We start from the raw sequence: 27,046 nt of genomic DNA, 5'->3' as shown, positions 1-27,046 counted from the left end.
TAACAGACTTAAAGAGAGCCAAATCAAGAACGAACTGCTATTCACAATTGCTACAAAGGGAATAAAATACCTAGGAATACAACTAACAAAGGATGTAAAGGACCTCTTCAAGGAGAACTACAAACCACTGCTCAATGAAATAAGAGAGGACACAAACAGATGGAGAAACATTCCATGCTCATGGTTAGGAAGAATCAATTTCATGAAAATGGCCATACTGCCCAAAGTAATTTATGAATTCAACACTATCCCCATCAAGCTACCAATGACTTTCTTCACAGAACTGGAAAAAGCCACCTTAAACTTCATATGGAACCAAAAGAGAGCCTGCATAGCCAAGTAAATTCTAAGCAAAAAGAACAAAGCTGGAGGCCTCACACTATCTGACTTAAAACTATACTGCAAGGCTACAGTAATCAAAACAGCATGGTACTGGTACCAAAACAGAGATATAGACCAATGGAACAGAACAGAGGCCTTGGAGGCAACGCCACATATCTACAACCATTGGATCTTTGACAAACCTGACAAAAACAAGCAATGGGGAAAGGATTCCCTGTTTAATAAATGGTGTTGGGAAAATTGGCTAGCCATGTGCAGAAAGCAGAAACTGGACCCCTTCCTGACACGTTACACTAAAATTAACTCCAGATGGATTAAAGACTTAAACATAAGACCTAACACCATAAAAACCCTAGAAGAAAACCTAAGCAAAACCATTCAGGACATAGGCGTAGGCAAAGACTTCATGACTAAAACACCAAAAGCATTGGCAACAAAAGCCAAAATAGACAAATGGTACCTAATCAAACTCCAGAGCTTCTACACAGCAAAAGAAACAGTCATTAGAGTGAATTGGCAACCAACAGAATGGGAAAAACATTTTTGCAATCTACCCATCTGACAAAGGACTGATATCCAGAATCAACAAAGAACTAAAACAGATTTACAAGAAAAAAACAAGCTCATTTAAAAGTGGGTGAAGGATATGAACAGACACTTTACAAAAGAAGACACATATGAGGCCAACAAACATATGAAAAACTGCTCATCATCACTGGTCGTTAGAGAAATGCAAATCAAAATTACATTGAGATACCATCTCATGCCAGTTAGAATGATGATCATTAAAAACTGTGGAGACAACAGATGCTGGAGAGGATGTGGAGAAATAGGAACACTTTTACACTGTTGGTGGGAGTGTAAGTTAGTTCAACCATTGTGGAAGACAGTGTGGTGATTCCTCAAGGACCTAGAAATAGAAATTCCATTTGACCCAGCATTCCCATTACTGGGTATATATCCAAAGGATTATAAATCATTCTAGTGTAAGGACACATGCACACGTATGTTCATTGCAGCACTGTTTACAATAGCAAAGACTTGGAACCAACCCAAATGCTCATCGATGATAGACTGGACAGGGAAAATATGGCACATATACACCATGGAATACTATGCAGCCATCAAAAACGATGAGATTGTGTCCTTTGTAGGGACATGGATGAACCTGGAAACCATCATTCTCAGCAAACTGCCACAAGAACAGAAAATCAACCACCACATGTTCTCACTCATAGGCAGGTGTTGAATAATGAGAACACATGGACACAGGGAGGGGAGCATCACACACTGGGGTCTGTCGGGGGGAACTAGGGGAGGGACAGTGTGGGGTAGGGAGCTGGGGAGGGATAACATGGGGAGAAATGCCAGCTATAGGTGATGGGAAGGAAGGCAGCAAACTACACTGCCATGCATGTACCTATGCAACAATCTTGCATGTTCTTCACATGTACCCCAAAACTAAAATGCAATAAAATATATATTAAAGAAAAAAAAAGTTGTACCTTGTACCTTGATATGGCCAAAGTTTTGTTTTGTGTTCAGATACTGATTAACTTTGATAGTCTGGGATACTGCTCCATCTTGTGACAGAAATTAGTGTCTCTAGGTGATATTCTACAGTAATTTGTTTTTTGTGGCCCAATTTCAGAAAGCTGCCTTTTTTGGAAAACTATCTAATAGTCTATGTCCAGATTGTCTTTAGTGACAATGTCACTCTTTGAGAAATTCAAAAAATCTTCAATTTCTGTCTCTTTAGGTTTACCGAACTAATCAGTGTGCGGGAGAGTTTGTGATTACATTTCCAAGAGCCTACCACAGTGGTTTTAACCAGGGTTTTAATTTCGCTGAGGCTGTTAATTTCTGCACTGTTGATTGGGTATGTAATTACAATTTAGTGAGCCTTTTCAAATTTATTGTTTTTCCTGAGGAAATGGAATATAATGTTTTAAAATGTCATGTGGGCTGGGCGCAGTAGCTCACATGTGTAATCCCAGCACTTTGGGAGGCTGAGGCAGGTGGATCACCTGAAGTCAGGAGTTCGAGACCAGCTTGGACAACATGGTGAAACCCTGTCTCTACTAAAAATAGAAAAATTAGTCAGCCGTGGTGGTGGGTGCCTGTAATCCCAACTATACTTGGGACGCTCAGGCAGAAGAATTGCTTGAACCCAGAAGGTGGAGGTTGCAGTGAGCCAAGATTGCGCCATTGCACTCCAGCCTGGGCAACAGAGTGAGACTCTGTCTAAAAAAATAAATAAATGTCAAATGGATAGTTGCCTTGACCCATTTCTGCTCAACTGGTCAGTCTGCAAATTGTTTACCAGTCCACAATGAGATAAAGCACTTGTACCACAGTGTAAATCAAGCATGAATTACCTAAGCGTACTGCTTAGTTCAGCTGATGTTTTTTCTTTCATAGCAACACTTTTCTTGATGAAGAAAGGAGTCTGTTGATTTACATTCTGGCTGGGGCTCAGCATCTCATTGCAAACTGATAAATAATTCCAGGAAAAGGCAATACTTTGTATGGTACCAGCTTAAATTGTCTACAGTACAGCAATTTAAGGACACATTTCTTTTCAGTTAGTTGTAAAGTTTTTTATATTTGTATTAATACTTTTCATTTACCTAAAAAGATCTAAATTAAGTGGTATTAAATCTAATCAATCATAACTTTGTTGCAATGATAATTGCTATACCTATACTTATTTCCCATTATGTAGTTTTTGGAGTATTATTCCCTGAAGTAGGTTGATCATACCAGTTCAGCACAATTATTTCAGGAAATATATAAGTTCATACTTCTAATTAGATTCTACATTGTTGTAGATATTGATACATTGTTAATACATTGGGTCTTTAAAAAAAAAAAAAAAAAAAAAAAACCGGCCGGGCGCGGTGGCTCAAGCCTGTAATCCCAGCACTTTGGGAGGCCGAGGCGGGTGGATCACGAGGTCAAGAGATCAAGACCATCCTGGTCAACATGGTGAAACCCCGTCTCTACTAAAAATACAAAAATTCAGCTGGGCATGGTGGCGTGTGCCTGTAATCCCAGCTACTCAGGAGGCTGAGGCAGGAGAATTGCCTGAACCCAGGAGGCGGAGGTTGCAGTGAGCCGAGATCGCGCCATTGCACTCCAGCCTGGGTAACAAGAGTGAAACTCTGTCTCAAAACAAAACAAAACAAAACAAAAAAAAACACTTTTTGGCTGGGCGCGGTGGCTCATGCCTGTAATCCTAGCACTTTGGGAGGCTGAGGTGGGTGGATCACCTGAGGTCAGGAGTTCAAGACCAGCCTGGCCAACATGGTGAAATCCATCTTTTAAAACAAAACAAAACACTTTTTAATTAAGATATGTAACATGCCAGATCTTTGGGTTGCAAAGATAAATAAGTCTTAGGTCCTAGGCTAGGAATCTTAATAGTCTGGAATTTTGTTTGTTTATTTTTTATTTTTGTTTAATTTTTTGAGACGGAGTCTCATTCTGTCATCCAGGCTGGAGTGCAGTAGTGCAGTTGTTGACCTTGCAACCTTGACCTCCCAGGCTCAAGCAGTCCTTCCACATCAGCCCCCTGAGTAGCTGGGACTACGGGTGTGCACCACCACACCTGACTAATTTTTATGTTTTTTTGTAGAGATGGGATTTCACCATACTGCAGGCTAGTCTCCAATTCCTAGACTCAGGCAAGGCTGGGCCTCCCAAAGTGTTGGAATTACAGGTGTGAACCACCTGCCTGGCCCAGAGTCTGGTTTTAGGGCTGGTAAATGATGTGTGTTATGACCCACAGTGTGTTTGGTAATTTGATAGTATGGGTCAGAAGTGTTTGGAAATATAAGAAAGATGAATGTTATATATTTATTTCTGTCTTTTGATATAGCTGCCATTAGGCCGACAGTGTGTGGAGCATTATCGCTTGCTTCATCGATATTGTGTGTTTTCCCACGATGAGATGATCTGCAAGATGGCTTCCAAGGCTGATGTACTAGATGTTGTAGTGGCTTCAACTGTTCAGAAAGACATGGCCATTATGATTGAGGATGAGAAAGCTTTAAGGGAAACTGTCCGTAAATTGGTAAGGTTATGGAAATCCAATTGCATGTTGTCATTAGTTATTAGTAAAATTCTTACACACTTTAATATCATTTTAAGCAGTCTTTCTAAAGCCTACTTTTTTTGAGGCCATTTTAATAGATGTATAGTAGTATTTCGTGGTTTTAATTTTTATTCACTATCCTATTTGCCACCTGTCATCTGTCTCTTTGAAGTAGCTGTTAAATGTTTTGCCCCTTAAAAAAATGTTTTGTAGAGACAGGGTCTCACTGTGTTGCCCAGGCTGGTCTCAAACTCCTGTGTTCAAGCTACTCATCCCATTGTGCTGAGATTACAGGCGTGAGCCACCACACCTGGCTTGCCCTTTATTTTTTAAAAAGTTGGATTGTTGTAATAATTCTGTATGTATTCTGGATACCAGTTTGTTTGTTTTTTAATCAGATAGGGGTTTTATTTTCTCCCAGTCTGTGGCTTGTCTTTGATTCTCCTACCAGTGTTCTTTCAGCAAGCAGAAGTTTTTCATTTTGATGAAGTCCAGTTTGTTAATTATTTTCTTGTGTGAATCATGTTTTTTTGGTTTCCTGTTTAAGAAATCTTGCTTAATCCAAAGTTACAAAGATTTTCTCCTACAAAGTCATCTAGAATTTCGTCGTTCCATGTTTTACATTTAAGTCTTTCATCTATTTCAAGTAATTTTTGTTTTTCAAAGTATGAGTCAAGGTTAATTTTTTTGAATGTGGATATCTAGTTCTTCCAGTTTTTTCTTCAAAAAACTGTCTTTTCTTCATCAAATTGCTTTGGCACCTTTGTTGAAAATCAATTCACCCCATATGTATGGTCTATTTCTGGACTCTTGTATTCTGTTGATCTGTGCATCTAATTCTCTTGCTAATACCAAATGTTCTTGATTGCTGTAGCTTTTTAAGAAGTCTTGAAATTAGGTAGTATGAGTCTTCCAACTTTGTTCTTTTTAAAAATTGTTTTGTCTCTTTTACTTTTTTAATGTAAATTTTAGAATCAGCTTATTGATTTCTACCAAATCAATTCCTGTTGAGATTTTGATTGAGACTGCATTAAACTATGGATAGTTTGGGGGATGATTGATATCTTAATAATATTGAGTTGGCAGGACGTAGTGGCTCACGGCTATAATCCCAGCACTTTGGGGGGTCAAGGTGGGCAGATCACAAGGTCAAGAGATTGAGACCATCCTAACCAATGTGGTGAAACCCTGTCTCTACTAAAAATATAAAAATTAGCTGGGTGTGGCAGCATGTGCCTGTAATCCCAGCTATTCAGGAGGCTGAGGCAGGAGAATCCCTTGAACCTAGGATGCAGAGGTTGCAATGAGCCAAGATCGTGCCATTGCACTCTAGCCTGGGTGACAGAGCTAGACTCTATCCCCCCCCCCGCCAAAAAAAAAAATTGAGTCTTCTAGTTGTTGAACATAGTATAATTTTATATTGCATGTTTTTTGGCACTGTTATAAATTGTACTTTTAAAACTTTGAATTTCTAATTGTTTATTGCCAGTATTTAAAGAGACAATTGACTTGTATATTCACCTTGTCTCCTGAGACCTTGCTAGAAAATACTTAATTTCCACTAGCTTTTTCATGGATTCTTTTGGAATAACAATATCTGCAAATAGTTGTTCTAATTTTTTTTTTTTTTTTTTTTTTAATGTGCCTCTTTGGGTAGAATCCCAGAATATTGGCTCTCTGCAGCCCATTATAGTTTAACAGCAGGTCACCTACCTTCCCTCCTTATATTTTACAGTTGGGGAAAACAGTGCCCAGAGGATTTATGTGACTTACCGAAGTCTTACATCAAAAATAGTAGCTCATTTTTAGAACTCTGGGACTAAATTTTTTTCCCAATATGAAATTTACAAATTAAAATTGGGTATGAAGTACACGATGCATTCTCAACTAAAATCCATAGAATTGGTTCTTAATCTTATTTTAAACAAAAATTTAAATCTCTCCATCCCATGAAGTCCTTTTTAATGACGAATTCCAGAATAAAACCAGAATCTACAAATTAGCATTTTCTTTACCTTCCTCATCTTTGTTGGTCCATATAATGGACCAAGGGAAATAGTTAAAAGGTTAAAATACAGGACAAAAGAATAAAACAAGCCCAATGGTTCATAAACAACTGGCATTCTCAAGGCTGGATTAGGATCCAGTTTTAGATAAGGAAAAAAGGTGATAAAGTTTGGTCTTTGAATGACAAAAGGTATATCCAAGTAGGGTTCCCTAGATGGGTACAGATGATGTTGAAATTTACTGGTTCAAGACCTTATTTTTCCTGTCAGTCTTTTAGTTAGGAAATGTTTTATTATGACTTTAGTCTTTCTTCCTATTGCACAAATTTTCTAACTATTCAGGTGATGACATCCTTGTAGATAATTTCCTGTAAAAGGCTGAGACCACTCCAGCATCTTCCCAAACTCAGCAATTTCTGCATGAGTCTTTTCCACTTGTCCCATCGTCTTCCATTTCATTTTTGTCCTTTTAATAGATTCTCCGTATTTCCTCAGAAGTAGGAAGCATCTTCCTATCTTTTGCTCTTATCTATACCAAAATGTGGACAAGGCTAATTTGGAGTAGAGTAGACAGCTAACCTCAGTAGTTTTAGAGTCCTGTGATGTTCATACTGAGATCAAAATGGCCAAACATAAGGACCTGTCTTGTCTAAAAAGGAGATCTCCCTAGACAAATGAACTTGCCTATATTTCCTAGGTCATTTGTTACCTTGTATGCCACACATTTGAAATCATGCATCCCTATTTTGGTAAGGTGTTTTTTTTTTGAAACTCAAGTACTACTGCATGCTCATCTTGGACTGGTGGATTATATTATCCTTTGGAGGTCTCTAAAGTACACTTTGTTTTAGGGCGTGATTGATTCAGAAAGAGTGGATTTTGAGCTATTGCCAGATGATGAACGTCAGTGTGTAAAATGCAAAACTACATGCTTCATGTCTGCCATCTCCTGTTCTTGTAAACCTGGCCTGCTTGTTTGCCTGCATCATGTAAAAGAATTGTGTTCCTGTCCTCCTTATAAATATAAATTGCGGTAAGTAAGATGAATGACTTTTTTTGCCCCTATGGAAAACAGTTGATACTTACTAAAAAGCTCAATGACACCCCAGTTCTAAGGCTGAAATGTTAAGTCTAAAACATCTAGTTTTCTCCAAAGCTACATATGTCAAAGCTAAGTCTGGTGGTATTATTTCCAGGTATAGATACACACTGGATGATCTCTACCCTATGATGAATGCATTGAAACTTCGAGCAGAATCTTACAACGAATGGGCCTTGAATGTGAATGACGCTTTGGAGGCAAAGATCAACAAGAAGAAAAGTATGTGAAGCAGAAAGTGACTTGGTGATTGGCAAATTGGGGATCATTGTGATGTAATCAAATCAAAGTCAACAAAACATTGCTTTAAACAGCCTGACTTCATCCTTAGCCCCTCTATACAGCCAGGTTTACAGAGCACTAGCAGAGAAGGTTTGAAATCATCAGTGGATAAGGCAGATAGATGCCCTTGCATCACTGAAATTTTGGTATACGAGTTGTGCAACATTGTTTATTTAACAAAAACAGTACTGTTAGGAAACCTTTATTTTTGTCTCAGAAAAAGAAATTTCACATTTCACACAAAGCCTTTGAAAGCTTCTTTTTAAAAAAACAAGACAAAACATCTGTGACAAAGGCAGCGTGACACTAAATCGGAGTCTCTGAAATGATAGTTTATCACTTCTTAGTTCTAAATTAAGGTTAAGGTCCCTGGTACTTGTCAATACCTTTGAAAGTCACTGCTACCCTTTTAATCTCTCTTTTTCTCTTATAAAAATAGAGGTTGTTTTTAAATTTTAAGTTCAGGGGTACATGAGCAGATTTGTTACACAGGGAAACTTGTGTCATAGGCGTTTTGTTGTACAGATTATTTCGTCACCCAGATATTTTAAGCTTAGTACCCATTAGGTATTTTTCTTCCTCTTCCTTCCTCCTGCCCACCCTCCAATAGGCCCTACTGTGTGTTATTCCCCTCTACACATCTATGTGTTTTCATCATATAGTTCCCACTTATATGTGAGAACATGCAGTATTTGGTTTCCTGTTCCTGTGTTCGTTTGCTAAGTATAATGGCCTCCAGCTCCATCTATGTTCCTGCAAAGGACATGAGTTCATTCTTTTTTATGGCTGCCTAGTATTCCATTGTACATATGTACCACTTTTTTTTTTTTTTTTTTTTTTTTTTTTGAGACGGAGTCTCACACTGTCACCCAGGCTGGAGTGCAGTGGTGCGACCTCGGCTCACTGCAACCTCTGCCTCCCAGGTTCAAGCGATTCTCCTGCTTCAGCCTCCTGAGTAGCTGGGATTACAGGCACGTGCCACTGCGCCCAGCTAATTTTTATATTTTTAGTAGAGATGGGGTTTCAAAATCATGGCCAGGCCGGTCTCGAACTCCTGACCTTGTGATCCACCCGCCTCGGCCTCCCAAAGTGCTGGGATTACAGGCATGAGCCACCGCACCTGGCCCACATTTTCTTTACCTAATCTGTTGTTAATGGGTATTTAGGTTGCTTCTATGTCTTTGCTATTGTGAATAGTTTTGCAGTGAACATACATGTGCATGTGTCTTTATAATGGAATATAATGGCATTGCTCGGCCTAATGGTATTTTGGTCTTTAGGTCTTTGAAGAATAGCCACACTGTCTTCCACAATGGTTGAACTAATTTACACTTCTACCAACAGTGTATAAGCATTTGTTTTTCTCCACAACCTCACCAGTATCTGTTACTTTTTAATAATAGCCATTCTGACTGGTGTGAGATGATATCTCATTGTGGTTTTGATTTGCATTTCTCTAATGATCAGTGATGTTGAGCTTTTTTTCATATGATTGTTGGCCACATGTATGGCTCTTTTGGAAAAGCATTTTTTCTTTTCACCTACTTTTTAAATGGGGTTTTTTGCTTTTTTTCTTGTAAATTTAAGTTCCTTATAGGTGCTGGATATCAGACCTTTGTCAGATGCATACTTGCAAATACTTTCTCTCATTCTGTAGGTTGTTCACTCTGATGATAGTTTCTTTCACTGTTCAGAAGCTCTTTAATTAGATCCCATTTGTCAGTTTTTGGCTTTGTTGCAGTTGCTTTTGGCATCTTCATGAAATCTTTGCCTATGTCTGTGCCTATGTCCTGAATGATGTTGCCTAGGTTGTCATCCAGGGTTTTTATAGCTTGGGGTTTTACATTTAAGTCTTTAATCCCTCTTGAGTTAATTTTTGTATATGGTGTAAGGAAGGGGTCCTGTTTTAATCTTTTGCATATGACTAGCTGTTATTCCAGCACCATTTATTGTATAAGGAATCCTTTCTCCATTGCTTGTTTTCGTTAGATTTGTTAAAGCTCAGATAGTTGTAGGTTTGCGTTTTTGTTTTTGAATTCTCTATTCTGTTCCATTGGTCTCTGTGTCTGGTTTTGTACCAGTCCATTTCTCTGTTTTTACTTGCTTTCATTTCCGTAGCCCAATACATAACTCTACCCCCTTTTATTTAGGGGAGAGGAGCAATATCATTGTCTATGAGTCTAGTGTGCTCTAGTAACTGAGCACACTAGTTACTCACTAACTGGAGAATAAAGTGCAGGAGGAAGAAGTGGTTGAAGCCACAGTAAGATTTATATTTGCTTTTCTTTCTTTCTTTCTTTCTTTTTTTTTTTTTTTTTAAGACAGGGTCTTGCACTGTGACCTTGACTGGAGTTCAATAGCATGAGCATGGCTCACTACATCCTTGAACTCCTGGGTTTAAGTGATCCTCCTGTTTTAGGCTGTCCAATAGTTGGGACTACAGTTGTGTGCCATCACGCCTGGCTAAGGTCTTTAATTTTGTAGAGATGGGATCTTGCTGTGCTGACCAGGTACGTAGGCATGAGCCACTGTACCCAGCCTAAAACATGTCAGATCTTAATGTTTCTATATTTAAGTTCCAACTTTAGGCACTTGCTTGAAGAACTCCATGCTCAGCTGGGCTTGGTGGCTCATGCCTGTAATCCCAGCACTTTGGGAGGCCAAGGCAGGTGGATTATGAGGTCAGGGGTTTGAGACCAGCCTGGCCAACATAGTGAAACCTTTCTCTACTAAAAATACAAAAAGAAAATTGACTGGGCCTGGTGGCAGGCGCCTGTAGTCCCGGCTACTTGGGAGGCTGAGGCAGGAGAATTGTTTGAACCCAGGAGGTGGAGGTTGCAGTGAGCTGAGGTAGCGCTGGGGTGACAGTGTGAGACTCCATCTCAAAAAAAAAAAAAAAAGGCCGGGCGCGGTGGCTCAAGCCTGTAATCCCAGCACTTTGGGAGGCCGAGGCGGGTGGATCACGAGGTCAAGAGATCAAGACCATCCTGGTCAACACGGTGAAACCCCGTCTCTACTAAAAATACAAAAATTTAGCTGGGCATGGTGGCGCATGCCTGTAATCCCAGCTACTCAGGAGGCTGAGGCAGGAGAATTGCCTGAACCCAGGAGGCGGAGGTTGCGGTGAGCCGAGATCGCGCCATTGCACTCTAGCCTGGGTAACGAGCGAAACTCCGTCCCAAAAAAAAAATCTCCATGCTCAGCCACAACCCTGCAAAAATCAAATCAACAAATTTATTAATAATTTAAAACATTGTAAGAATTTGTAAGTTACATTTCTAGGCCAGAACTGGCAAAAGCAGTCTCCTCTGAATTTCATACCAGTAGTAATGAATGTAATGATTACAGAAAAGATGACTTTTTTCTTCATTCCTAGGCCTTGTCAGCTTCAAGGCTTTAATTGAAGAATCTGAAATGAAGAAATTCCCAGACAATGATCTTTTGCGACACCTTCGCTTAGTCACACAGGATGCAGAGAAGTGTGCCTCTGTTGCACAGCAATTGCTTAATGGCAAAAGGCAAACTAGGTATGTGCTTCTGACTGCATGAGTTTGGATTCCTTGGCACCTATGTTTGGAAACCTGTTGTGACTCCTTCTGTCTTGAATTTCTGTGACCACCTGGTGTGGTGGGCATATATATGTTCTTATATGGCTTCCTTGGGCCTTTGTCTTTATAGATACCGATCTGGTGGAGGGAAATCCCAAACTCAGTTGACAGTAAATGAGCTCCGGCAGTTTGTAACACAGTTGTATGCTCTTCCATGTGTCCTCAGTCAAACACCATTGCTAAAGGTAACCATAGAGGGATGTGTGGGAAAATACTTGGGTAATCCTGTATTTTGTAAATAAACTAGATTGACATTACTAAGTAATCTACTTTGATGATTAATATGTACATTTATCTGCAGATGAGTTTAATAACACATTGAGTGGTATGTGTATAGAAAGAGATTATAGTAGGCCCACAGAGGGGAAATAAAGTTGGAAATTTTTACTTTGAAAGTGACCTCAGCTAGTTCAAATTGGGATAAGCTCTCCGTTATAGTCACTTAGTGTTTGCTGTCATTTGGCTTATGTATTGTCTTATTTACCTATATAATTACTAGAATTAAATGGGATGGTAAAGGATCTCATTGAATATGAATTTAAGATTCTAAATTTTAAAGAAGCCAATTACTGAAATTACTGTTTTGATGCAACAACCTGTATATTTTTTTTAGGATCTCTTGAATCGTGTAGAAGATTTTCAACAGCATAGTCAGAAACTACTCTCTGAGGAAATGCCTAGTGCTGCAGAGCTGCAGGACTTGCTAGATGTCAGCTTTGAATTTGATGTTGAACTTCCACAGCTTGCTGAGATGCGTATCCGTTTGGAACAGGCCCGTTGGCTAGAAGAGGTGCAGCAAGCTTGCCTTGACCCCGGCTCCCTTACTTTAGATGATATGAGACGTCTCATAGACCTAGGGGTAGGGCTGGCCCCATATTCAGCAGTGGAGAAGGCTATGGCCCGGCTGCAGGAACTGCTGACAGTGTCAGAGCACTGGGATGACAAAGCCAAGGGTCTCCTCAAGGCCAGGTAAAAAAGCAAACATTTCTCTTTCTTTGGGAAGGTTGGACAGTTATTTCCATCTTAAAAGCATAGAGCACAATGATTGGTATACGGCAAGTGCTCGGTAGCTGTAGTTACTATGCATGTGGAAGATATGTAGAAATAGCTGAGATCCTTGGAGCTGCTTTGGGACCTGAATAAAATAATGTTATTATTTTTTTTTAATTTTACTGATTATAAAATGAATAATTCAATTGGACACACCTTTTCTAGAGTTGGTTTAATGAAATTTCCCTGGATCCTGTTAATATCCTATCTTTGGGAGAGGAAAATATTTACAAATAGCTGAAGCTTTTTAAACTGACAGCATATATGGTTCCAAGGAGTCTTAAAGAGAAATGTCTGAGAGTTAATAGGAACTGTTCTGTAAGAAAACAGTGCAGATAATTTTCAACAAAAACAGACAATGCCATTTGAAAAAATTTATTTGCCATACTGAATTTTCTTTGACATGCTATCTTTTTGGTAACCACAGAAAAATGAACCATCACATAAAATGCTTAGAAGTCTGTGTTTGCATTTTGTAGGCCACGGCATTCATTGAATAGCCTTGCTACAGCAGTAAAGGAGATTGAGGAGATCCCTGCATATCTGCCCAATGGTGCAGCTCTGAAAGACTCAGTGCAGAGAGCCAGAGACTGGCTTCAGGATGTAGAGGCCCTGCAGGTTGGTTTAAAAAAGTATATACGGAATGTGTAAGTGCATCTATAAAGAGCAATATTGGAAAGTTGTGAAGACTGTTGGATTTCAGTGCACAGATACAATATTTTAGGGGTTTACCAGAAGACTAATTATATTCATACTTATTTGAATGTATTTGCCAGCTATTATCCTGACCAGTTGTCTCAAATATTTAAAGCTTAGCTAATGTAACCAACATTTTCTGGGATCTGGGGAGTCTTTCATAACAAACTTGAGTACTTGACTGCAGATTGAGGCCAAAGAGCTAACAATGAAAGTAGTGAAAGAGTCGTTTTCTGCTTTTTGATGAGTATTATAACCTCTTATTGGCTTGTCCACAACTTTGGAGTTCAAACAATCAGTAATAGCAGATTCATTGAATCTAGTTATATGATTAAATGCCCAAACTAAACCCCAAGGCCCAGAATTTTCATGAAGTCGTGACTTATATGTACCCTCCCAACCCTACAAAAGAAATAAAACCTACCCCGTTCCAAAATAATTATCCAAAGTATCCAAAGCCATTTCCACCAAGTATTTATGGTCTTATTATGCTAGATGTTATACTTATTGACCTGTATGTAAGTTTTTTAAAAAATTAAATTAACTTATACCATTGTTAAGGTACAAAAAAAATGCATTCTGTAATATGATTTTCCCAGTTTTCAGATGACTAGCTGAATGACTTAATTTGAAAAGTGTTTGATGGGGAATGTCTTCCTTTATCTTTCTTGTCATCATAAACCAATAGGTCTTACTGACCTGTTGAGAAAAAAAAAGTCTCAAGTTCTGTTTTGTTGAAGCCTTCAGATTTTAGGAATAAAATACTGTCTTTCTGAATATTTGTGTAATTTTAAGTGGTGCTAATTGGCTAGTCACTAACAAGAAGTACCAAACAGGACAATTCTAGACAAATGTTTGCAACAAAACATCTGGGCATATGTTCTTGTTAATAGGGAAAAGAAGATACGTTGTTTAAGGAAATTGCATAATTAAGGACTGACTCCAGCAAGCCAAAGAAAAACACCAAGAATGTATTAACTATGGACATAAACTTCCTTAATGAGAATTTAGATGCAGGTGCTTGTCAATGATAGTTGGTACTGTAGTAATTAGTTTTAGTCATGGTCCTCCTTTTTACTTCACGATTGGTAGCAGCCAGAAGGTACGGTCATGGCAATAATGAGAGGCTGGCATATAAAATCAGAAAGCAAAGGCATGCTTCTAATGGGTTTATTTCCTTCATATTTTATATGTATATGCTACTTACTATGCATGCAACAGTGCTATTAAGGGAAAAAGGCAAGTTTTGCATAATTCCTGAAAAAGTAGCTTACATTTTTTTGCATAATATATTTAAGGACTAATAGACATGACTAACAACAAGGAACTACTTCATATTTAGTGGATTATTTATTTTTAAATGTTATACAGTATTCTGTTTTATACATAGGAAGTACTCTGATATCTAAATTAAATATAGGAATAGCATGTAATTTATGAGTCACATTCTTAAGTGTCAGTCAGAACATTTATGCCCTAACAGTTTTAATCCTGTAAGAATAAATATCAAAGGCAGTGAAATAGCAACCTACCCCATCTTCCCTAGTTGTCCCAAAAATGTCCCTTATGGCTGTTTGTCTAACCCAGGAACACACGTTGCACCTAACTGGCATCTCGTTAAGTTTCTTTAAATCTTGCAGTGTTTTTCTCCCCACCCCACTTTTTCTCATGTCACTGACAATTATCCTATGGTATGCTCCACCTTCTGGATTTGTCTGGTTGTTTCTTTGTGGAGTGTTCTATTCTCTATATTTCCTATAAATTGTTCTCTGTATTTCCTATAAATTGGAAGTTCGTTTTAAAGCCCTGATGTATCCAAGTTAAACATTTTTTAATAGAATGAATTAAAATGTCAGGTAATATTATATATTCTATATTGTATCACAACAGGAGACATATTTGGATGACCTACCATTAGTGATGCTAAGTTTTACATTGTACTGGAGCAACACCAATCCATTTCATCCTCTGTAATCTAATGCTTTTACTCTCCTTCTAGTTTGGCTAGCTCTTTCTCAAAATATAGTTCTCAGACCGGCAGTATTAGCATTGGCAATAGCAGCCTCACCTGGGAACTTGTTAGAAGTACAAATTTATGGATCTTCCTCTAACCTACTGACTTAGAATATTTGGGGATGGGACTAAGGAAACTGTTTAAATAAGCCTTCCAGATGATTCTTATGCATGCTAAAGTTTGAGAACCACTGGGCTGTCTCAACTCATATTTTAGTTTCCTGAATAATTTATGTTGAGTTGCTTTAATTCATCATTGGTGAGTTGGTTGGAGTAAAATATTGTTTTGTTGCTTTTTATTTGTGTAATTCAGTGTGAAAGTCTTGAGTTAGTACAAACCTTCATTTCTGTTGAACTCCATCTTAAAAAAGAATAAAAACCACCACCACCACCACCAACCAAAAAAAAACCTCAAACTAGGTTCTCTGAAGTATTTGTGTAATAAAGGAACAAATGTCACTTCTACCCCCAACATCGTTGGTCAGTTGGCAGTTTATTTAATCAACATTTGTGAATTTAGCATGCTAAGGTCACTAACCAATCTGAATTATGCTTTTTCTATTTTTCATAGAGGTATTCTTTTTTCCAAACTGCTGTAATTTTTCTTATTAGGCTGGAGGACGTGTGCCAGTGTTAGACACACTCATAGATCTTGTTACACGAGGCCGATCTATCCCGGTACATCTGAATTCTTTGCCAAGACTGGAATCCCTAGTAGCTGAGGTTCAGGCATGGAAAGAATGTGCTGTTAATACATTCTTAACTGAGAATTCTCCATATTCTCTCTTAGAGGTAAGTTTATAACCAGCTCATCTGCAAGACCTTAGATCTCCTAGTTTGGTAAAATATGCAGTTCATCACGTACAAAGATGACATCATAGATTAATCTATATTCTGTGAGTTGTTATTCCAGTAAAGCCAGGGTGATTCTTCTAATCTTCTGGTGAAACAACCTTTAAATGTTTTCTTGATTCATTTAGGACAGCAGTTAGAATCCAAAGAAGAAAACTTTTTCCTGTTGGGTGAAATTCCTCTGTGTTGAAATTGGACTCTTAAACTTGACCATGCTTCACCCACCTGAATTTAGTAAGCCTGATAAATGATCTCCTCCATCTTTTAAAAGTGCTTTAGGCCAGGCACAATGGCTCACGCCTGTAATCCTAGCACTTTGGGGAGGCCAAGGTAGGTGGATCACAAGGTCAGGAGTTCGAGACCAGCCTGGCCAATATGGTGAAGCCCCGTCTCTACTAAAAATAAAAATATTAGCTGGGCATGGTAGCGTATGCCTGTAGTCCCAGCTACTTGGGAGGCTGAGGCAGAAGAATCACTTGAACCCGGGAGGGGGAGGTTGCAGTGAGCCGAGATCATGCCACTGTACTCCAGCCTGGTGACAGAGTGAGACTCCGTCTCAAAAAAAAAAAAGTGCTTTAGATGGACTTTTTGTATTTTCTGTAAGCTGTTGCTTGTGCGTCATGACTGGGATCAGTCAGTATATGTCACATTTTTTTACTTGTTAATTGAATCAGGAATCAGTGGATCTTTCATGAGCCTTCTTCCATCTCCCTTTTGTAAAGGAGAGTCTCAGCGTTGACTCCTGAGTCTCTCAGGAGAACATGTTCCAAAGAAAATATTCAGTACTAAGAAATGCACATCATTTTTACTGCTTAGGCTTTTATTTTGGGACTCCTACCTAATGCTTTATCTGAAATTTATTTTTACCATTGGTTGTGCTTTGTCCCACATTAGGTGCTGTGTCCTCGATGTGATATTGGCCTTTTGGGATTGAAAAGGAAGCAGAGAAAGTTAAAGGAGCCCTTGCCAAACGGAAAGAAAAAAAGCACCAAATTAGAGAGTCTGAGTGACCTGGAGAGAGCTTTAACTGAAAGCAAAGAGACTGCTTCAGCTGTATGTAGGGTTTTTTTTCTTCGCCTTTCTGCATTGTTGAGGAGAATAATTTTTTCTGGTTTATAGGAATTTAGAGAAAGCAAGTAGAGTAACTTGAAAGTGCTCAGTTTTACTGAAAAGACTTTTTGAAAGTTGTCAAGTGTAAGAGTTTTGAATGGTAAGATGCATAAAGGTGTGAAAATTTCAGGATAGGCTTCCCAGTCAGTGTCTTGCAGGTGCAGAAACAGTGCCTGTGGATTGATCCAGGAATGCTGACTAAAGATATTGGGCTAATATTGATAGACATATGAAACTGCAGTGCCAATTTATTAATTTACAGTAAGGAGGACATTTAAAAGTTTGCTGGATACTTTGATACTCATCTTGAAGACCTTAACATCTCTGACCTGTGTTTAGTAAATACTGTTCATAAGAAGATAAAGCAATGTGTAACCAATGTTACACACTGAACACCTTATCAGGATGAAAGAGGGATAGCTATGTGATGCTTTTTTTTTAATTTTTTTTTTTTTTTTTTTTTAAAGACGAGGTTTCACCATGTTGGTCAGGCTGTTCTTGAACTTCCAACCTCTGGTGATCCACCCGCCTTGGCCTCCAAAGTGCTTGGATTACAGGCGTGAGCCACCACACCCATCCTATGTGAGGCTTTTAATGGCACAAAGCATTGCCCGTCCCACAGTGGGAATGTATACTAAATGGGTTCATCCTTGGATCCAGGCATCTTTTCCCATTGATTTCTTTGTAGCTGCCAAACCTCTTGTGAGAGACATGGGTTGCCTTGATTTATTTATGTATTTTGACACAGATGTTCTTTGGTGTATATTTGTATATTTGGTTGGGTTCTAGACACATTTCTGCCATCAGAGGTCCTCCATTACATTTCTGGTTTGTTTTTATAAAGACTAACTGAAAGTTACAGTCTCTCTCTCCTGAGATGTATATATGTCGGTTTGAGACTTTATATGCAGTATCTTTCATAGATTTTAGTCTGTGCCCATCTGGTCTTTAGACCCCTGGTTTAAGAATTCTCCCTACACATTATCTGTTAATTTGTGGTAGAACTCAAAGGTTAGTCATTTGCTTTCCATCTCTAAGCTGTGAGAAGTTACCTTGTTATCATATAACCCACACATATTACCTGTGTATTATATTTACAAAATAAGTGGATTTAAAAAAAAATTTCGTCCACAACGTTGTTCCTCTTTTTTTTGGGGGGGGACGGAGTTTCACTCTTGTTACCCAGGATGGAGTGCAATGGCGCGATCTCGGCTCACCGCAACCTCCGCCTCCTGGGTTCAGGCAATTCTCCTGCCTCAGCCTTCTGAGTAGCTGGGATTACAGGCACGCGCCACCATGCCCAGCTGATTTTTTGTATTTTTAGTAGAGACGGGGTTTCACCGTGTTGACCAGGATGGTCTCGATCTCTTGACCTCGTGATCCACCCGCCTCGGCCTCCCAAAGTGCTGGGATTACAGGCTTGAGCCACCGCGCCCGGCTTTTTTTTTTTTTTTTTTTTTTTTAATATACCAAAGGTCATTTGCTTTTGGGTTTTGTTTTTGTTTTTTTAAAGCGATAATGGAGAGCTTATTCTGGCCTTGTAAGGGTGCTTCATCTGGTGAATCGTGATGGATCTGAAAGTGGATAGATGTGATCATTAGAAACGGTTTAACTGAAGGCCGGGCGCGGTGGCTCAAGCCTGTAATCCCAGCACTTTGGGAGGCCGAGGCGGGTGGATCACGAGGTCAGGAGATCGAGACCATCCTGGTCAACACGGTGAAACCCCGTCTCTACTAAAAATACAAAAAATCAGCTGGGCATGGTGGCGCGTGCCTGTAATCCCAGCTACTCAGAAGGCTGAGGCAGGAGAATTGCCTGAACCCAGGAGGCGGAGGTTGCGGTGAGCCGAGATCGCGCCATTGCACTCCAGCCTGGGTAACAAGAGCGAAACTCCGTCTCAAAAAAAAAAAAAAAAAAAAAGAAACGGTTTAACTGTGACATTTTTTTTGGAGAACTTGTTTACTATGTTTCAGGCAGAGTGCCCTTAACTTGTCATCTCAGCCCTGTGAGGCGTGCACTGTTATCACCTCTGTTTTACACATGCAGAAATAAGAAATTTAGCCACAGTGGAATATGTAGCCCCAGGTCACTCACACAGCTTAGTATGAGTCAGAGTCAGGATTTGAATACAGATAATCTACTCAGGATCCTATGCTCTTAACCACCAGGACTTTGAGTTTTAGGGAAAGGCTGAGTTCTCTGTGACATCATCCTTGATTGTTAACTCTTTTTCAGATGGCAACTCTTGGGGAAGCTCGCTTAAGGGAAATGGAAGCCTTGCAGTCTCTCAGACTTGCCAATGAAAGGAAATTGCTCTCGCCTGTCCAAGATGCGGATATAAAAATCTGCCTATGTCAGAAGGCCCCAGCTGCCCCTATGATCCAGTGTGAACTCTGCAGGGATGCTTTCCACACCAGTTGTGTGGCGGTACCCAGTATTTCACAGGGCCCCCGAATCTGGCTTTGTCCCCATTGTCGGAGATCAGAGAAACCTCCATTAGAGAAAATTCTGCCCCTGCTCGCCTCTCTGCAGCGTATCCGAGTTCGTCTTCCTGAGGGAGATGCACTACGATATATGATTGAAAGAACCGTGAACTGGCAGCACAGAGCCCAGCAACTACTTTCATCAGGGAATCTTAAATTTATGCAAGATCGTTTGGGCTCAGGACTGTTATATAGCAAATGGCAAGCCTCAGCAGGACAGGTGTCAGACTCAAACAAGGTGAATCTGGACTTTGCTTGTTGGGTTATTGGAATTTTTGCCAAGCTCTGTACCTTTCTCTTGAACCTGTAGCTTTGGTGTTGCTATTCCCTTGGTGATCACTTTACTGTTACCAGCACCCACTTTACCTGTTTCTTTTAGTGTCCTCTGCTCCTAATAGAAGTTGTTTCTCAGGCATTCTGTTTTTATAGAACACATATTTACCTTTTTCACAGATAGAAGTAATTTTTTCGTTTATATGTGTGCTGACCCATATATATTTTACATATACATATATGATGTATCTTTAAATCTTTGCTTGACTAAAAAGTTTTTCACCCTGCTTCTTCTCATGTAAGTCAATTAGTAGAAAGGGAAAGTGCTTCCTGCCTCTTACCTCTTTTTGGAAGATAAATTTTTGGAAGAAGTGTTTGAGCACTATGTTATCTCAGAGGAGAACTCCTGGGTTTCACACCATTTGCAATCTTTCTGTTTTGACCATCACTGGATGGATAGAGTTTTCTGTCATCCTCCATAGATGGCTGCAGTAAAAGAATGTGAAGACAACAAAAAAGAACAATCAGGAAGGCAGTATTCAATTTTTTTTAATAAGGTTAATCTGATGTTTTTTGATACATATTTTCATACCAGAGATATCACAACTCTCTTGTGCTGTATGAACACAGACACATGGATTATATGAGTTAAATTGTTGCTAAGATCAGAGATGAGGACCAGAAAAAATAGTCTCTCTGTCCTATTTGTTTCCTTGGTTTTTTATTTCTTTGCAGGCTTCTGAAATATAGTGCCTGACACATAGCAGATGATGAATCAAATATTTGTTGCGTAGATGAGTTGTGGCATCTGTACACACTCCCAAAGTGGAGTCATTGGTGTTTTTTACCCAGGATGTGCTAGGAGTTTACCTTTCTTATTAAAGGGAGAGGACATAACTATTACTTATTAATTCATGTTCAAAGAAGTGTTTCCCCTAGCTCCTTTAATAAAACACTAAGGAAGATAGGGAGGTGGTTATGGATGATTTCTGACAGGTCCTCATTTGGTTTACTCAGGGGGATACATATGTGTTCATTGTATTTTAATCTTCAATAAGGAGAATTAGAAAAAGATTAAAAGGCTGTATGATCTGTTCTCACACTGAGAAAATGGCTTATTTCCCAGTGGTCTTTACATCTCTGAAATCAGTCCAAGTAAAACGGGAAAGATTAAAGGCTTGATCTTTGGGAGGATATGAGTTGATTTGGCCAGTTCTGAAATGCCAGGAGACTCTTCAGTAGGGGAAAATCAAGTTATTTTTTTTCCTGGTTGCCTGCCTGGGTAATGCAAGCTAGTGTCATTGGACTAATGGGAGTATTTTTAATCCTGAAGAGATTTTATTATAAAACCTTTTCTCTCTATTAGGTATCTCAGCCTCCTGGCACAACATCATTTTCCTTGCCTGATGACTGGGACAACAGAACCTCATATTTGCACTCTCCCTTCTCTACTGGATGGAGTTGTATCCCCCTCCATGGTTTGTATTTTGTTATTATTATGTAATGAGTTATCTTGTATTACTAGATTTTTGTTGTAGATGATCAAGTACCATAAAAAAGGACTTTATGGCCAGGCGCAGTGGCTCATGCCTAATCCTAGCACTTTGGGAGGCCGAGGTGGATATATCACCTGAGGTCAGGAGTTCAAGACCAGCCTGGCCATCATGGTGAAATCCCATCTTTAAAAGCAAAAAAAAAAAAAAAAAAAAAGACTTTATGGTGAAATGTAGGATATATAGGCTATTATGTATTTGCAGAATAGGGAAGGGATCCTATTGAAGGCTTCTAAATGGATAAATGGAAAGGAAAAGAGAGGAAGGCTTTATATCCATTGTCCTCGGGGATTAAAGGGTTCATGCCACACCAACTGATAATTAGACACTGGTGTCTAAGTCACAGGCTCCCTTGTTACTTCATTACTTAGGAGACTTGTGGAGAATCTTAGGGATAATCCACATTTGCTAGAGTCCTGATCCTTAGTCACAGCATCTCATTTTGTGTCTAGTAATGTGGTTAGAGCTCCTTGATCTACTCAGACTGTTCATGCTGTGGGCCACCATCAGTTTGTTTCTATGCTTTCTTTTTTTTTTTTTTCTTTTTTGATGGCCTATAGTATCATCTGATGTTTCTACGCTTTCTATTAGAAGCCATCAAGGCAAAAGTACAATCTCTTCATTAGCAATAAGTTACATGAGAAGGGGATTTAGTGTAGAATTAATACTAGTAATCAGAAGACTTAGGAAATGTAGTTTTGGTTCTGTTTATTGTGGTTTTAGGCACATTAAGTAAACCTCACTTAAACTGAAGGTAATTTGCAATTTAAGGAGCGGGAAGTAGTATGAAGGGCAGTCCTTCTGTTTGTCTGATAGATCCAAATGTGAATGTGAAACACCCTTTGTTGTTAACATTTTGATTTGGTCTGTCTTTAACAGGCGTTAGTCCAGATGTGAATGAATTATTGATGGAAGCCCAGCTGCTCCAGGTATCCCTTCCTGAAATTCAGGAACTTTACCAGACTTTACTTGCAAAGCCAAGCCCTACTCAGCAGACTGACAGAAGCTCACCAGTGAGACCCAGCAGTGAGAAGGTGAGTGTCTGAGAGGCTTCTGGGCAAGGCACAGTCTGGGGTGGAGGTATGCTTTTTAGTGTCATTCTATCTAAATAGCATGGTGAATAAGATGGTATCTTTGATCCAGAAAAGGATGCAAACTCTCTACCTCACATTTCTGCTCCTAAGACTGTCGGTGAGAAGATAGGTGCTGGATATCATCTGCTACGGTTTGGGTATGCAACCTGGATTTTGTTCCTGTTTTAAGTCACTGTGTGAATATTTATTTTCTTTTTAGCAAATGCCTCCTCATCATTCCCAAGTGGTAATGGTGAGAAGCAGGGTTATTTTCCCCTATAAGAGAAATAACTGTAAAGATGATTGGAAAGGCATTTTGGGATAAACTCTTAGAATCAAAGATATTCCTAGAATCAACATTTTAACATGCTTTCTTTTACTCCTCCAAACCTACCAAGACAGCTGGCGTGAGGACTGGGTGATTAGACTGACCCATTTTGGTTTTTTTTTGTTTTGTTTTGTTTTGTTTTTGGGGGGGGTGGGGGACAGAGTTTCGCTCTTGTGTTACCCAGGCTGGAGTGCAATGGCGTGATCTCGGCTCACCGCAACCTCCGCCTCCTGGGTTCAGGCAATTCTCCTGCCTCAGCCTCCTGAGTAGCTGGGATTACAGGCACGCGCCACCATGCCCAGCTAATTTTTTGTATTTTTAGTAGAGACGGGGTTTCACCGTGTTGACCAGGATGGTCTCAATCTCTTGACCTCGTGATCCACCCGCCTCGGCCTCCCACAGTGCTGGGATTACAGGCTTGAGCCACCGCGCCTGGCAACTGACCCATTTTGAATGCTGACTTACTTGAAGGATATTCCTTAATATTCTGTTTCTTAACATAGTTAAGGATACTGCTGCTGCCACTTCCTTCTGGTGAACTGACCGACCTATCACATTTAAGGCCCCTGAGAATACTACTGGGAAGCCTGAAGCTAAATTAGGGAAGAACTTCTCTAAAGATAGCATGAGGGCTAATGTTGGCATTTAGAATTTCATTTTTCATTATGATACCAAGTAGTATGGCATGATCGTTGAACGTATTCAGTTAATACACCTTACTCCTTACACCTTATAGGTGCCCACACCTTATAGGAGTAAGGTTATTAACTGAATACATTCAACGATCATGCCATACTACTTGGTATACATCCTTAAAGAAGGAAGATATTACTGTGGTTCCTCAGGAGCCTATAGGTCAAAGGATAGACATAAACACCTAGACAGAACCGACAGAGTAGTTAGTCATTCAGGGATTTGGTGAAAGGAAGACTTGGTGGGCCCCTCTCCATCTTCTGGTATTGGTTGGCTAATTTGAAGGCTAATCACGTCTTTAACATTCCTTTTCCCAGTGATCCTTTGGTAGCACTAACAGTGACAGGGGAAGGAAGTATGTTAAACCCAAACTGGTTAAGACTGGGAGGGGAGTGGTTAAGATGCAGTTTTTTTTTTTTCTGTGTAGAGTGGGGGATCATCTGATTTCTAATTTACATGTTCTCTTTAGCTTCACTACTTTTAGTCATAGGTGAACCATAGGCTAAAATTGAAATTTTCCTATCTTCCATCCAGAATGACTGTTGCCGAGGGAAGCGAGATGGAATTAACAGTCTTGAGAGAAAACTGAAGAGACGCCTGGAAAGAGAGGGCCTCTCCAGTGAGCGGTGGGAACGAGTTAAGAAAATGCGGACCCCCAAAAAGAAGAAAATCAAACTGAGCCACCCCAAGGACATGAACAATTTCAAGTTAGAAAGAGAGCGTAGCTATGAATTAGTTCGTTCTGCCGAAACTCATTCCCTGCCCTCAGACACATCCTATTCCGAACAGGAGGACTCTGAGGATGAAGATGCCATCTGCCCAGCTGTGAGCTGCCTGCAGCCAGAAGGAGATGAGGTCAGTGAGGTTTGGGCCATAGAGGACGTGCTTTCCCTTAACTCAGAAACCCTGTAAGCTAGACCTCATCTCGCTGGGTCTTTCTCTTCTGCTTATCTGCTTTGAGCTGATCTGAATGGATTGCTCAGCCTTCCCCCCACTGATATCTGTGCTCTTACCATCGTTCCTGGGTCTCCTCCCTTTTCTTGAAGAAACTCTTGTTCTTCCCTTTTTCCTTTTCTTGCTCTTCCAGCTTTCACCTTCCCGGCGCTAAGAAGGTGGGAGGGATGCTGATGTAATGCCCTTTGGCTTATCACAGGGCAGCGCTGTCTTTACCCCAAAGCAGACACGACTTGAAGAATGACTTTGACTCGGTTGCTTTGGCTAGGGGGCCAGCTACACTCATTTGGCTTAGCTGTTGTGCCAGAGGTCCCAGTGGTGGGACAGTGGCCGTTATTGGCAAATGGCCTGAATTTCTTGAGGCTGGACTGCCCAAGTTTGAATCCATTTTTTTCCTCTGAAAACCCCATCTTCCTGCTCTTTGTAACCAGGTGGACTGGGTCCAGTGTGATGGCAGCTGCAATCAGTGGTTTCATCAGGTCTGTGTTGGTGTCTCCCCAGAGATGGCAGAGAAAGAAGACTACATCTGTGTGCGCTGTACTGTGAAGGACGCACCAAGCCGAAAGTAAAAACACAAAAACAGATACCCCCCTGCCCCCCACTTAATGTAATTCAGGACTCCAACCAAGAGGATTTCTTCAAATCTCAGCAAAGCTACAGGACTGGTACTCAAGCCAGCCTGTAAACGGTGCTATTTCTATTCCTTATGGGATCATTTTTCCAGGACTCTTTGAAGAAAAGAAAAAACAACTAAAAAATTTTTTGACACTTTTTGTATTTTTTCCTTAAGAGCTGTTTGTGGTTGTTGAGGTTTGAAAAGCTGACTGTTTTTTGCAGGGGTTCCCACCAATTTGGAAGGCATTGAAGCTTGCACCTTTTCATGTACAGCATTAAAATTTTACCTCTGTCTGGGATTTACCAGCTTAAGAGTCCAACTCACTTCCAGTGCCCAGAAGGGTACCCACCAGAAATTCCAGTAAATCCTCATTTGAGGAAGCTCTCCCTTGTTTATTCCTTTACCAGATTGGGGAAATTTTTTAAGTTTTTCACTTTGGGGGGTTTTGTTTGTTTCTTCTCTTTATCCACTTTTCTTTTTCCTGGTAGACTAGGTTTATTTATCTGAGCAATAACTTCCGTGTTGGTTTCCGTGGCTGGAATTAAAACAAAACAAAACAAACTTCCAAACAGTGTGTTGGTGCTTTAGCAATTGGTTGATGTACAGAACACAAATGTCTAGTTTCTAGTGTCACTGATGAACTAGTGATGTAGAAAAGAGACTTCTCTGTAAGTAATTGCCACAGCTGTAATTTGGCTTTCTCCCTGCCCCTTTCTTCTGCCCCTATTTTTTGGTAGCTTGTATCAAATGTTACAGTTTATATTGTGGAATAAATCCTTCATCCTAACATAACACTAAATGCTGATTATTTAGAGCCATTAGAGCACAGCTGCTTCTGCCCCTCTCCAGTGTGGGCTTACACAGCCAGAAGGGGCTGCCTGCTTTTGCTTCTGCCCAACTGAGTTGCAGTGGCAGTGGATATTAGCCTGCAAACAACATTAGGGGATTCTTCTTTTGTGTCCTCCTCTGTTTGGTGGGCCATAGGCCTACAGCCCTCACTAACAAAGAAGCCCTCTGTCTTTAAGGACTAGAACCTGTCTTTAAAGCCATGCTCTTTTTACTAAAGCTTTCTCAGAATGTTGGCAAATCACTTCAATCCTCAAATCAGTCCTCCTCGTGGAATGATGCCATTATTATATTTGAGTTGACAGGAGAACTTGGTTTTAGGGTTAAGACGTTGGAAGGAAATCTAAGGAAAATTAATCTTCATAGAGGTCCAGGTTTAGTATATGTCTTGAGAGGGGACTTGTGAATTCCCAGGCTTTGCCTCCTTGTTCTCTTTCTCATTTCTTTCTAACTCTAGCTGTCATTACTGGCTATGGATAGCCCATAGCTATTTTCCTTGCTTTTCTTTTTTAAAGGGCTCTGTTCTGCAGTGGAGAAGACATTCCAGTGAACAGAACAGACTTTTGCTTACTTTTTCCTATTCTGTTGCCAGTATTTGTTTTCTCCACATTCTACAGCCATAAACCTGAAGATGAGTAAAATTGGTGGGTCTTAATAAAACAACAACAAAAACAGCAGTTTGTGATATAGCAGAGATTTAAATGTACTCTCCCCTTTTATGCACTTCAAATAATTAAATCTCTTTAAGAATGACTTCTAGTTGTCTGCAGTTTTCTGCAGTTGTTGTGATGTTTCTCCTCGTCTGATGGGGGTTCTGGGGCCAATGGAGAATAGTCTCCAGAGTACAATCTGGAATCATCGTGGTTTGGCCTTGTTAGTATTCAAATTCTTAGAACCCCCTTCCTCACCCCCAACATTGAAATATGATCCCAACTGTCCCAGTCCTTTCTTCTATTGAGAAATTAAGCTTAAAACAAGACTCTGCTGCTATAAAGCCACTGCTTATTTAGAGAGCTTCTGCCATCTAGTACGCACAACCTCTGCCCCCATCCCCACTAGTTTGTCTTCTTCAC

General features: G+C 39.9%; 1 protein-coding gene and 1 long non-coding RNA gene across 2 annotated transcripts in view; one reads left to right on the top strand and one right to left on the bottom strand.

Moving 5' to 3' along the window:
• KDM5B (lysine demethylase 5B) overlaps positions 1-26,726 on the top strand; it is a 56,524-nt gene extending 29,798 nt beyond the window's left edge. Inside the window, exons 12-26 of the mRNA XM_032288777.1 lie at positions 2,102-2,221; positions 4,223-4,417; positions 7,296-7,477; positions 7,641-7,765; positions 11,202-11,352; positions 11,504-11,618; positions 12,047-12,402; positions 12,963-13,101; positions 15,805-15,984; positions 16,939-17,097; positions 19,390-19,875; positions 21,277-21,388; positions 22,343-22,497; positions 24,092-24,412; positions 24,943-26,726. Of these exons, the coding sequence (XP_032144668.1) occupies positions 2,102-2,221; positions 4,223-4,417; positions 7,296-7,477; positions 7,641-7,765; positions 11,202-11,352; positions 11,504-11,618; positions 12,047-12,402; positions 12,963-13,101; positions 15,805-15,984; positions 16,939-17,097; positions 19,390-19,875; positions 21,277-21,388; positions 22,343-22,497; positions 24,092-24,412; positions 24,943-25,080 (2,934 nt within the window). The 3' untranslated portion in view covers positions 25,081-26,726. The remainder of the gene's footprint in view (positions 1-2,101; positions 2,222-4,222; positions 4,418-7,295; positions 7,478-7,640; positions 7,766-11,201; positions 11,353-11,503; positions 11,619-12,046; positions 12,403-12,962; positions 13,102-15,804; positions 15,985-16,938; positions 17,098-19,389; positions 19,876-21,276; positions 21,389-22,342; positions 22,498-24,091; positions 24,413-24,942) is intronic.
• Positions 23,527-24,092, bottom strand: LOC116558711. Its single transcript, XR_004272134.1, has 2 exons — positions 23,661-24,092; positions 23,527-23,583 (listed from the first exon to the last, which is right to left on the bottom strand). It is a non-coding gene; the product is annotated as an uncharacterized LOC116558711 (long non-coding RNA).
• Positions 26,727-27,046: the final 320 nt, after the last annotated feature.

The sequence above is a fragment of the Sapajus apella genome, unplaced genomic scaffold, assembly GCF_009761245.1.
Source record: "Sapajus apella isolate SASKATOON/1434 unplaced genomic scaffold, GSC_monkey_1.0 scaffold22, whole genome shotgun sequence".
Classification (NCBI taxonomy): domain Eukaryota; kingdom Metazoa; phylum Chordata; class Mammalia; order Primates; family Cebidae; genus Sapajus; species Sapajus apella.
This window is presented reverse-complemented; position numbering and strand designations above follow the sequence as displayed.